Below are 14,060 nucleotides of genomic sequence, written 5' to 3'. Positions count from 1 at the left end.
GAAATAAAAAATATGAAAAGACCAATCACAAGCACTGAAATTGAAACTGTGATTAAAAATCTTCCAACAAACAAAAGTCCAGGACCAGATGGCTTCACAGGCGAATTCTATCAAACATTTAGAGAAGAGCTAACACCTATACTTCTCAAACTCTTCCAAAATGTAGCAGAGGGAGGAACACTCCCAAACTCATTCTACGAGGCCACCATCACCTTGATACCAAAACCAGACAAGGATGTCACAAAGAAAGAAAACTGCAGGCCAATATCACTGATGAACATAGATGCAAAAATCCTCAACAAGATACTAGCAAACAGAATCCAACAGCACACTAAAAGGATCATACACCATGATCAAGTGTGGTTTATTCCAGGAATGCAAGGATTCTTCAATATATGCAAATCAATCGTGATACACCATATTAACAAATTGAAGGAGAAAAACCATATGATCATCTCAATAGATGCAGAGAAAGCTTTCGACAAAATTCAACACCCATTTATGATAAAAACCCTGCAGAAAGTAGGCATAGAGGGAACTTTCCTCAACATAATAAAGGCCATATATGACAAACCCACAGCCAGCATCGTCCTCAATGGTGAAAAACTGAAAGCATTTCCACTAAGATCAGGAACAAGACAAGGCTGCCCACTCTCACCACTCTTATTCAACTTAGTTTTGGAAGTTTTAGCCACAGCAATCAGAGAAGAAAATGAAATAAAAGGAATCCAAATTGGAAAAGAAGAAGTAAAGCTGTCACTGTTTGCAGATGACATGATACTATATATAGAGAATCCTGAAGATGCTATCAGAAAACTACTAGAGCTAATCAATGAATTTGGTAAAGTACCAGGATACAAAATTAATGCACAGAAATCTCTGGCATTCCTGTACACTAATGATGAAAAATCTGAAAGTGAAATCAAAAAAACACTCCCATTTACCAATGCAACAAAAAGAATAAAATAGCTAGGAATAAACCTACCTAAGGAGACAAAAGACCTGTATGCAGAAAACTATAAGACACTGATGAAAGAAATTAAAGCTGATACAAATAGATGGAGAGATATACCATGTTCTTGGATTGGAAGAATCAACGTTGTGAAAATGACTCTACTACCCAAAGCAATCTACAGATTCAGTGCAATCCCTATCAAACTACCACTGGCATTTTTCACAGAACTAGACAAAAAATTTCACAATTTGTATGGAAACACAAAAGACCCCGAACAGCCAAAGCAATCTTGAGAATGAAAAACGGAGTTGGAGGAATCAGGCTCCCTGACTTCAGACTATACTACAAAGCTACAGTAATCAAGACAGTATGGTACTGGCACAAAAACAGAAAGATAAATCAATGGAACAGGGTAGAAAGCCCAGAGATAAACCCACGCACATATGGTCACCTTATCTTTGATACAGGAGGCAGAAATGTACAATGGAGAAAGGACAGCCTCTTCAATAAGTGGTGCTGGGAAAACTAGACAGCTACATGTAAAAGAATGAAATTAGAAAACTTCCTAACACCATACAGAAAAATAAACTCTAAATGGATTAAAGACCTAAATGTAAGGCCAGAAACTATCAAACTCTTAGAGGAAAACATAGGCAGAACACTCTATGACATAAATCACAGCAAGATCCTTTCTGACCCACCTCCTAGAGAAATGGAAATAAAAACAAAAATAAACAAATGGGACCTAATGAAACTTCAAAGCTTTTGCACAGCAAAGGAAACCATAAACAAGATGAAAAGACAACCCTCAGAATGGGAGAAAATATTTGCAAATGAAGCAACTGACAGAGGATTAATCTCCAAAATTTATAAGCCACTCATGTAGCTCAATAACAAAAAAACAAACAACCCAATCCAAAAATGGGCAGAAGACCTAAACAGACATTTCTCCAAAGAAGATACACAGACTGCCAACAAACACATGAAAAAATGCTCAACATCATTAATCATTAGAGAAATGCAAATTAAAACTACAATGAGATATCATCTCACACCAGTCAGAATGGCCATCATCAAGAAATCTAGAAACAATAAATGCTGGAGAGGGTGTGGAGAAAAGGGAACACTCTTGCACTGCTGGTGGGAATGTGAATTGGTACAGCCACTATGGAGAACAGTATGGAGGTTCCTTAAAAAACTACAAATAGAACTACCATATGACCCAGCAATCTCACTACTGGGCATATACCCTGAGAAAACCATAATTCAAAAAGAGTCATGTACCAAAATGTTCATTGCAGCCCTATTTACAATAGCCTGGAGATGGAAACAACCTAAGTGTCCATCATCCAATGAATGGATAAAGAAGGTGTGGCACGTATATACAACGGGATATTACTCAGCCATAAAAAGAAACAAAATTGAGCTATTTGTAATGAGGTTGATAGACCTAGAGTCTGCCATACAGAGTGAAGTAAGTCAGAAAGAGAAAGACAAATACCCTATGCTAACACATATATATGGAATTTAAGAAAAAAAAATCGTCATGAAGAACCTAGGGGTAAAACAGGAATAAAGACACAGACCTACTTGAGAATGGACTTGAGGATATGGGGAGGGGGAAGGGTAAGCTGTGACAAAGCGAGAGAGAGGCTTGGACATATATACGCTACCAAACGTAAGGTAGATAGCTAGTGGGAAGCAGCCGCATAGCACAGGGAGATCAGATTGGTGCTTTGTGACCGCCTGGAGGGGTGGGATAGGGAGGGTGGGAGGCAGGGAGACGCAAGAGGGAAGGGATATGGGAACAGATGTATATGTATAACTGATTCACTTTGTTATAAAGCAGAAACTAACAACAACAAAAAAAGAATGTGTATATATATATATATATATATATATATATGTATGTATAACTGAATCACTTTACTGTACAGCAGAAATTAACACAACATTGTAAACCAACTATGCTTCAATAAAATACATTAAAAAAAAAGAATTAAATTAGTTAAAACTTACAAAGCACCCATGACAGTTTCTGAGCCAACATAAGGACTCATGAAATATAAGCTGCAATTGTCACTATTATCCCTTATCTAAATTGCAAATGTATGTACCATTTGGGTCAGATCAATTTAATTTCTTGTATTGCACAGTGTTTTAGGAGTATTTTTCCTCTTTTCAATTCCACCTGCTTTCTCCTTCCTCATTCTCTCACATTCATTCACGTAAGAACACATATATCACCAGCACCATGATTACTAAAACTTAAAAGAATGAACTGCAATCTCAACCCAGAGTTACAAAGGAACTTCTCCATAACCAATTAGAAAGGACACTAAGGAATACGTTCAAGATTAGGATATTAGGCTGAAATGGCAATTTTAAAAGTTTTTTCTTCCTTCAAATCCTAAACAAATTAGCAAAAACAAAAACATTGAACAACCAAAAAAACCCTTACAAAAATAACCAAAAGAAAAGAAACATAACATAAACTACCAAACATTAAAAAATTGGTTCCCTTGGGGAAATTAAACATACTGGAATTAGAACCAAGATTGCAGTAAGCTCAGTTCCTAACCATGTCCCCAAAGCAATGTTGGTAAACTAACAACACTGTGATAATTTTTCTTAATGCCTTCATATATGGAGAGACATAAACCGAGTAACTATTGTTCTCTCTTGTTTCCTCTTATTGAAGATGCTAGAAAAACGTACAGTGCAAATATTGGTGAAACAAGGAAGTGAAAAATAGGGCTGACTTCCCAGGGCAGTAGCCTCCAGAGTACTCTCTGAAATGACGGATAATGATTCACAGCCTAAGCACATTTTTCCCTGATGAGAACTGTCCATAGTTTCTAATAAGATGGAATGAACTTGGTAGAAAATACTTAACGAAATCTTGTAAAAGAAAGCAAGACTTAGGTGTGCTACGAAGGCCTCCTCACCTATGTCGAAGATCTCTCTCCCTCTCTTCATGATAGGCAAACAAAACTGGGCAAAAATCAAATTTCAAACATCAAAGTGTAGCTCAGTGACAGAAAAAATTAGCTTTAGCTTTAGAGACAGTGAGAAGGGAAGGAGTCACCAAGATATTCTCTGTCTGTCTAAGCCAAACAGTAGTTATGCAAACATAAATTGCCAATCAATGAATAAATAAAAAACAAATAAAATATTTAAATAAAACTGGAAGATTCTATACAAAAGACAAAGAATATATAACAAAAAATGAAATTCCTCATGATTATTTTCTTCTAAAAAACAACATAAAAATACAACTCAAAAAAATAAAATAAAATAAAAGTCAAGATAAGAGAAAAAGGTAGAGAGGCTGAAGATCTAAATAAACAAAATGAAGAACAAAACAATCATTATAGGCAAACCACAGACAGAGAAAATAAAACATTAAAAACTTTACTCATGGCTGGAGATCAAAGAAAGTAAAGCAATTAAGAAATAACTAATAGATATGAAAGACAGACATATCTAACATAGATTTATGCGTCATTAAGTAGAGAAAAAGAAAATAAAATGCAAAAGATAGTTCACATTTTAATTTATAGAAATTACTAAGAACTGAAGGAAAAATCTGAATTTGCAGATTATAACAAAAAAACTATGTTCCAGGAACTTTTGATAAATAATGCTCAATACTAAGTCATATTCCTGTTAAGAAATCAACTCCATGGACAAATAAATCTCAGACAGAAAACAAACAAATCATCAACTAAGGGAAAATATCAGGCTGGCCTCAAACTTCTCTGAAAGCAACGTTCAAAGCCAAAATACAATGAAGCAATGTCTATAAAGTTCTAAAGGAATGCAAGGGTTAGCCAAGAATATTCAATCCATCAGGATGTCATTCAGATATAATGACAGCTGGCAAATATTCTTAAATGTGAAAGAATTTTAAATTTACAGCACACACGAACCCTTTGTTGGGGGGAGGGGAGGAGATGAAACCTAGCCAATTAAGAACTGAGTCAATATGCACACAGTGGAATACTATAGGAATAAGAGGGAACAATCTAATAGCATAACATAATAACATAAAACTCAATGCTGAGTGAAAAAATGATGGCACAAAAGAATATATATTGTATTATTACATTTATATAAAATACAAATTCATTTATGGTGTTGGAAGACAGGATAGTAGTGGTCCTTAAAAGGTTATAGACTATAAGGGGGCTCTAAATTGCTGGTAATACTTTATTTCTTAATCTGAGGACTGATTACCCAGGTGTGGCCAGTTTGTGAAAATTCATTGAACTGCACACTACTGATATGTGCACATTTCTATATGTATATTTTTTTCAGTCAAATTTAAACAGAGCATAATAAATGGTAAAATAAATGTTTCTCCTACTTTTCTTTCTGGGAAAAAAAAAAAGAATTGAGTGCAAAGAAAAAACCTGGGGGAAATCAAGAAATTATTATGACTAATAAAAGAGGGGGTGGGGTAATGAATTCACTTAAATATATTACAAACACTCAAGTACTATCAGAATTGTGGTTAAAATAAATCAGTGTTACATATTTAGACAATATGAAAAATAAAATATAACTTTAAAAATTAGAAGTTGAAGAGACAAAAAATGAAAAAGAATTATGAGAGGACTAATACCTTCAACTTTCATAGCAGGTTGTGGATTAAAGTATGCAATTTAAAAAAAAAGATATGAATAAAGCTCTTATTGAAAAAAAATCAAGCCATCAACCTCTTCATTTTTTGATAATTTATTAACATCCTGTTCATTGTGAAAATGATGGTTCTTTTGTTAAAGAAACATTTCCTTGTTTTTCCATTGTTGTTTTTATTTTCTTAAATTTACATACAACACTGCAATAAGCAGGTTTACATATCTATGCTTATATACTATTACTTTTTCTTAAAGATATATTCACAGAATAGGGTTATTGAGTAAATGGGTGTGTGTGCACATGCCTATATAATTATTATTAAAATACATATGAACATATTGCCTTCCCATAACACAAAAATGTACATTTCCACTAAAAATGTAAGAGAATACCATTGCCCATCTCATCTCCCCTATCTCCCTCAACCGTACTAGCTATCACTCTTTCTTTCTCTCAACCTGAGAACAGAGAAGTTATATCATGATTTCTCTAATTTACATTTCCCTAAATATTTGTGTAAATATTCAATCATTTGAGTACCATTCTAAATGTTACTGGTAACTTATATTCTTCTGTGAAATCCCTATTCCTGTCCTCTGAATATTTGCCTGCTGGGTCAATTTTTCACTTATTTCATGAGAATTATTAATATAGTAAACATATTAATTTATTAGTCTTTCCATGTTGTTGATGGTATGTTTCCTCAGCTTAATATTGTATGTACTAACAGACGCTTACTTTCTATACTTTCTAAGTGGCCTGTCTTGGTTTAGAAATTCTCCCATATGCCTCAGTGCCACTTTTACAGTTTTCCAAAACTGTTTCTAAAATACTTACTATGTCATCTTTCATCCTACATCCTTACTCTATCTGGAAGATTTTTTATATATATTGTCTTTATAGTATTGTTTTAATTAGTATTGTTTATCTGGGAAATCAAGTACATCCTCAATATTTTTATTTCATAAATCTTAGGGCTACACTAATGCATTTCTTTTCCCACATTAACTGGATATTTGCATATCCAAAAATATTTTGTGGAAGATTTTGATATTTAGATATTTTTAAAGGTATAATTAAATTTCAAATACTCCACTGTTATTCTAATGGAATGATATGCTAATGTTACTGTATTGAATTTACATATTAATTTGAGAAAAACTGACATCTTTTGGGGCAGTAATATTTTCTCTTTTTGACTATAAAGAACATTATGAAGACATTTGGAAAAATATGAATAAGGTCTATATTTAAATAATAGCATTGTACCAGTGTTAATTTTCTGATTTGATAACTGTACAAGATTAAAACAGAGAATGGCATAGGAAATTCTCACTGAACTAATTAGGGGTAAAAGGGTATCATGGCTTCAACTTACTCTCAAATTCAGAAAAACAAAGAAAAACAGGAGAGAAGCAAATGTGTTAAACTTTTAACAACTACAGAATCTAGGAGACTGTTGAAGAGTAGTTCTTGTACTACTCATAACTCTCCTATAAGTCTCAAATTATTTCAAAATAAAAGAAGGATTCTATGTCTCTGTTGCTGTCTCTCTCTCTTATACACACAGAGCAAGTTACACTACCCAGCATGGAATTATTCTCTAGCAGTTTACATTTTGTATTGTGTTAATGAGATTTTATACTTTTGTTACAAATAGTGTCTGTACATTTCTTAGAGAATTCAACCCAAAATAGTACTTTTGTCCTAACTGTATACATTTCTGATTTCCCTTCTTAGCTGGCTACTGCTTGCAACTCAAAAGATAATCTATTAATTTGTCTGCATATTTATCTTATATCCAATAATCTTACTAAAGTCCCTATTAATTCTGGTAGAAAAATGTTCAAGAATCTCTTAGATTTTCCTAGATCATAGCATGAGCAATCTGAAAGTAATATTACATCTTCTTTATCTACCAATTATATTAACAATATCTTGCACTTGCAAAAACATTAAAAATTTTTGTTAATGTTAATAGAAGATACCAATCACTCTTTTCTCCTGATTTTAATAGAAACAGCTTTAAACATTTTAAATAATATTTAGTAAAGAGTCATTATCATATTTAGATTGTTTTCTGATATACATTTTTTTTCTCAGTTTCATTAGGGCTGGATACTAAACTTTGTAATATGCGTTTTTCTACATTTATTGATATAGTCACATGATTTTCCTATTTTTAATTTGGCGATATAATTTATTTTATAGGTAGATATCTTAATATCAAATCATCTTTAGCATCCATAAATAAATTATAAGCGGTCCACACTATACAGCTAACCCTTGAAAAACATGGAGGTTAATACCCATATAATTTATAGTTGGCCTTCCATATCCAAGGTTCCTCCACATCTGTAATTCTGACCAGCCACAGACTCTGTGGTACTCTAGTATTTATTATCAAAATATACTGGCTGATGGGTTTCCCTGGTGGTGCAGTGGTTGAGAGTACACCTGCCGACGCAGGGGACGTGGGTTCGTGCCCCGGTCCGGGAAGATTCCACATGCCGCGGAGCGGCTAGGCCCGTGAGCCATGCCCGCTAAGCCTGCACGTCCAGAGCCTGTGCTCCACAACAGGAGAGGCCACAACAGTGAGAGGCCCATGTACCACAAAAAAAAAAAAAAAAAAAAAAAAATACTGGCTGATAAGTGGACCCCCACAGTTCAAATCTCTGTTGTTCAAGAGTCAATTGTATAGTTCTTTCATTACATTGTTGGATTATGTTGGTTAAAGTTTTAGTTAGAATTTTGTGCCTATATTGTTAACTGAAATTTGTCTTCTACAGTTTTATTTTTCCAGTACCTTTTTTCATACTATGAAGGGTGTATAAAATGAACTGGGAGAGGTTTTCATCATTTTTAATGTACCAGAGAAATATCAGCAACATTTGAATTATCTGCTCTTAATATATTAGAAAGAACCCAGATGGTGCTTTTTAATTTTTTTCCCCAAATTTTTAACAAATGTTCCTGTCAAATGCTTCTAAGTTCACCTTAAGTGTGAATTTTTGTAATTTATACAGCTATAACACCATTAATTTCCTCTATGAATTCACGTTTGTTACACATGTTCAGAAGCAACTGCTGAGACAAGCACTGGCCCAGGATGGGTCTTTCACTTGGTCCCCGCTGTGAGGAACCAAGAAGAAAGCTGTATTCTCCCTCAGTTCCTCAGCTACCACCTCAAGGTTAAAGAAACTTCATGCCACTTGTTCAGCTTCTCTCTAGAAACCTGAAGGATCTTATCTACCATAGGGCTTTTCATTTCCAGTTAACTAGCTCTGTCTTGCCTAGAGAGGGCAAAAATCCTTCACTATTTACTTTATTGGAAAATTATCAAAGCCAAGGCTACAGAGTCTTGCACTATCTGCCTAGAATCCCCATGATTCTCTCACAAATATATTTTTAATTTTTTGATAATACATGTTTGCTAAGACCATGCTGCCATTTTACCTACATAGTTTCCCATGACTAACATTTTAAAATGGTACCTTCTTCACACTACCCCTACGTTTAACCTACCTCAAATTCCGCATGTCTGTGAATATCCTCTGCTCGCTGCCTGCTCAGGATAAATTCAGCTTCATTTGCTACTCTTACTAGGTGATCCTTCATGGTTTGGCTAAGCAACCTATAAAGAGATAAACATTGTCAAATAAATATATGTATACACATGACATATATCATTATTCACTGCTCAAACGTGGTGTATTTTACTACCTGGGAGAGGGAAGAACATTTACTCTCCTTTTCTGACATCATACCAAATGAAGGACCATTATTTTACACTAAATAATTGAAGAACATAACAGCAAAAAGTTATCCTTCTGGCAACAGCAGATTCGCTTTTATCAAACTAACTATCCAAGAAAAGCAACTGCTAGATTAAATTTATCTTTTAACCTTTTTTAAGGTATTGGAGAGTTTCCAAGGTAGCCAATATTTAAACAGCCAGAATCCTAGAGAAGATGTTCAGCATGACCTTTCCCATTGACACATTTACTATTGACAGGCGGGAACAGAGAAGCTAAACAGAGCTGTTATAAGTCTTATAGAGCTGGGAGACAAAAATTGAATTTTATAACCTGTCAGGGTAGAGGAATCCTAGTAGTTTACCAAGGCTTACAAAAGGAGTCCAAGTATATCCCAGGAAACAGAAAACAGTTCTAAAAAACATGAAAACAGACCCTCTAACAACATTATGGGATTTGCACGTAGATTAACTGGCAGCCAAATAACTAAACAAAATTTTCAGAATCTCATATGGTGAGAAGAAAAAAAATAAATAAAGAAAGAACAGTGCTGTAGACTCATTGTAAAACCCTGGGCTTTAAGAAGACCTAGAAGGGCTGCGAGATAGGAGTAGGCAAACTGTAAATAAGGCAAACTCTCACAAAGATTTTAAAAATTCCACCTTTGGATCAGCTCAGTCTTAAATTAACATAATTGGCACCAAATTTAACTGTTAATCAAAACTCAAAAGGAAATCCTCTCTAGAGGAAAATATCATCATCTAGAGACTTTTAAATACAATTTCCTTCATTATTAAATACAATGTCCAACATTCAATCACAAATGAATGTGACATATACATGCTGCTATATAATAAAATAACTAATAAGTACCTACTGTATATAACACAGGGAACTCTACTCAATAGTCTGTAATGACCTATATGGGAAAAGAATCTAAAAAAGAGTGGATATATGTATATGTATAACTGATTCACTTTGCTGTACAGCAGGAACTAACACAACATTGTAAATCAACTATACTCCAATAAAATATTTTTTTTAAAATCACCAGTGAGCAGGTAAAATAAGAGACAACACCAAGTGAATGAAAACCAAACAGAAGCCAACTCACAGAAAATCAAGATAGTAAAGTTTCGATAGCCTCATCCATCAAAGGGCAGACAGCAGAGGCAAGAAGAACTACAATCCTGCAGCCTGCGGAACGAAAACCGCAATCACAGAAAGATGGACAAAATGAAAAGGCAGAGGACCATGTCCAGATGAAGGAACAAGATAAAACCCCAGAAAAACAACTAAATGAAGTGGAGATAGGCAACCTTCCAGAAAAAGAATTCAGAATGATAGTGAAGATGATCCAGGACCTCGGAAAAAGAATGGAGGCAAAGATCGAGAAGATGCAAGAAATGTTTAACAAAGACCTAGAAGAATTAAAGAACAAACAAACAGAGATGAACAATACAATAAATGAAATGAAAAATATACTAGAAGGAATCAATAGCAGAATCACTGAGATAGAAGAATGGATAAGTGACCTGGAAGACAGAATGGTGGAAATCACTGCTGTGGAACAGAATAAAGAAAAAAGACTGAAAAGAAATGAAGATAGCCTAAGAGACCTCTGGGACAACATTAAATGCAACAACATTCGCATTTTAGGGTCCCGGAATGAGAAGAGAGAGAGAAAGGACCCGAGAAAATATATGAAGAGATTATAGTCGAAAACTTCCCTAACATGGGAAAGGAAATAGCCACCCAAGTCCAGGAAGTGCAGAGAGTCCCAGGCAGGATAAACCCAAGGAGAAACATGCTGAGACACATAGTAATCAAATTGGCAAAAATTAAAGACAAAGAAAAATTACTGAAAGCAACAAGGGAAAAACAACAAATAACATACAAGGGAACTCCCATAAGGTTAACAGCTGATTTCTCAGCAGAAACTCTGCAAGCCAGAAGGGAGTGGCGCAATATATTTAAACTGATGAAAGGGAAGAACCTACAACCAAGAATACTCTACCCCGCAAGGATCTCATTCAGATTTGATGGAGAAATCAAAAGCTTTACAGACAAGCAAAAGCTAAGAGAATTCAGCACCACCAAACCAGCTCTACAACAAATGTTAAAGGAACTTTTCTAAGTGGGAAACACAAGAGAAAAAAATGACCTACAAAAACAAACCCAAAACAATTAAGAAAATGGTAACAGGAACATACATATAATTCCTTAAATGTAAATGGATTAAATGCTCCAACCAAAAGGCACAGGCTCGCTGAATGGATACAAAAACAAGACCCGCATGTACGCTGTCTACAAGAGACACATTTCAGACCTAGAGACACATACAGACTGATAGTGAGGGGACAGAAAAAGATATTCCATGCAAATGGAAATCAAAAGAAAGCTAGAGTAGCAATACTTGTATCAGATAGAATAGACTTTAAGATAACAAATGTTACAAGAGACAAGGAAGGACACTATATAATGTTCAAGGGATCAATCCAAGAAGAAGATATAGCAATTATAAATATATATGCACCGAACAGAGGAGCACCTCAATACATAAGGCAACTGCTAACAGCTATAAAAGAGGAAATCAACAGTAATAAAATAATAGTGGGGGACTTTAACACCTCACTTACAGCAATGCACAGATCATCCAAACAGAAAATAAGGAAACACAAGCTTTAAATGACACAATAGACCAGATAGTTTTAATTGATATTTATAGGACATTCCACCCGAAAACAGATTATATTTTCTTCTCAAGTGCACACAGAACATTCTGCAGAATAGATCACATCTTGGGTCACAAATCAAGCTTTGGTAAATTTAAGAAAATTAAAATTGTATCAAGCATCTTTTCTGACCACAACGCCAGAAGACTAGAAATAAATTACAGAGAAAAAACCGTAGAAAACACAAACACATGAAGGCTAAACAATACACTACTAAATAACCAAGAGATCACTGAAGAAATCAAACAGGAAATCAAAAAATACCTAGAACCGAATGACAATGAGAATACAATGACCCAAAACCTATGGGATGCAGCAAAAGCAGTTCTAAGAGGGAAGTTTATAACAATACAATCTTACCTCAAGAAACAACACAAATCTCAGATAAACAATCTAACCTTACACCTAAAGGAACTAGAGAAAGAAGAACAAACAAAATCCAAAGTTAGTAGAAGGAAAGAAATCATAAAGATCAGAGAAGAAATAAATGAAATAGAAACAAACAAAAAAAAACCAAGCAGGACCCTGTGGTGCTCCCGGGTACAGAAGCCTTCCTGTGTCCCCCGTTCCTTGTTTGCACGGAACACACTCCAGCCTCCATGGCCTTCCCTAAGTTCCGAAGGGGAGACTCAAGCAGTTGCTAATCAGGGAAGGGAGAGGATGCAGATACAAGGGAGGAGCTGCCGAAAAACAACAGTGCAGCTTTGGGGCAGGGTCCTGGTTCTGCCTCAAGTGATATACAGAACAATATCTTTTGTGCTCTTTATAGAACTAAAACCCCCAACAAATGGAAGATGTCGGCATTCTTCATTCCAGAGGAGAGCACCAGTGGCCAGATTAAAGGAACCAGAGAAGCTCATCAAGAAATTACCAGAGACCAGATTAAAGGGGCCTGCGCACACCCTGATCTTATCAGTGACCCTGCCCAGGCTGGGACACACAGTTTTCGAGGGCAGGAGCCCACTGTGTCCCCCTTTGCCTGGCAAAGAAATAAAGCTATTCTTTTCTATTTCACCGAAAACTCTGTCTCTGAGATTCGATTCGGTTCCAGTGCACAAAGGCCAAGTTTTTGGCATCATAATGAATCCCAATCCCAATCTTAGCAGGTCTTTCTGTGTAATTTGGCAACTTTATTCTAAAAGTTATAGGAAAATGTAAAGAACAAAGAATATCTGAGACACTCTTGAAGAAGGGAAAAGAGGAGGAATAAGAATCATAATCCTAATAGAGGACTTACACTATCAAATATTAGGATTTATTATAGATACAGTAATTAAGACAATGTGGTATCGGGGCAAAGACAGATGAACAGACCAAGGAAACAGAAAAGAATGTGCAGAAACAAATATATATATATATTTAATATATAAATAATTATATAAATGTTATATATAGATATTTAATGTGGAAATATATTTTTATATAAATATTTAATATACAAATATATATATTATATTTTCCACCAGATTCCATATTTACTGCAATAAGAGGAAGATGGAGTATTTCAAAAACTGGTCCTGCATCCATCAACTGACGTTCATATGGACAAAATTAACCTTGACTACTATCTCAAACCATACAAACAGATCAATTCTAAATGGATCATATACAAGACCTAAACACTTCTAGAGGAAGATTACATAAGAGAGTATCTTCATGACTTAGGTTAAAATAAAGATTTCTTTAACAAAATATAAAGTACACATACCATAAAGAAGAAAATTGACAAAATTAATTATTTATGCTTATGAAAGCCAACATTAAGAGAATTAAAAGCCAAACTTTAGTAAGGGAGATTTGGAATACTTATAGTCAACAAGGAAATTATATCTGAAATACATAAGAAAATCTTAGAAATAAAGAAAAGGCAATAATCACAATAAATAACAACAAGCAAATACACAAATAAGCACTTCACAAAAGATTTCCAAATGGCAAATAAGTTCATGAAAAGATGTTGAGGTGTTCAGG

The 14,060-nt window shown here is 34.6% G+C and overlaps 1 protein-coding gene across 4 annotated transcripts in view; it reads right to left on the bottom strand.

The window, feature by feature from the left end:
- LRBA (LPS responsive beige-like anchor protein) overlaps positions 1–14,060 on the bottom strand; it is a gene marked incomplete at both ends in the record, with an annotated part of 768,451 nt that overhangs the window by 462,428 nt on the left and 291,963 nt on the right. For all 4 annotated transcript variants that reach the window (XM_079699415.1, XM_079699414.1, XM_079699417.1 and 1 more), the window contains one exon: positions 9,125–9,233. In XM_079699415.1, the coding sequence (XP_079555541.1) occupies positions 9,125–9,233 (109 nt within the window). The remainder of the gene's footprint in view (positions 1–9,124; positions 9,234–14,060) is intronic.

Source organism: Hyperoodon ampullatus (genome assembly GCF_949752795.1).
Source record: "Hyperoodon ampullatus genome assembly, chromosome: 1".
Lineage (NCBI taxonomy): Eukaryota > Metazoa > Chordata > Mammalia > Artiodactyla > Ziphiidae > Hyperoodon > Hyperoodon ampullatus.
This window is presented reverse-complemented; position numbering and strand designations above follow the sequence as displayed.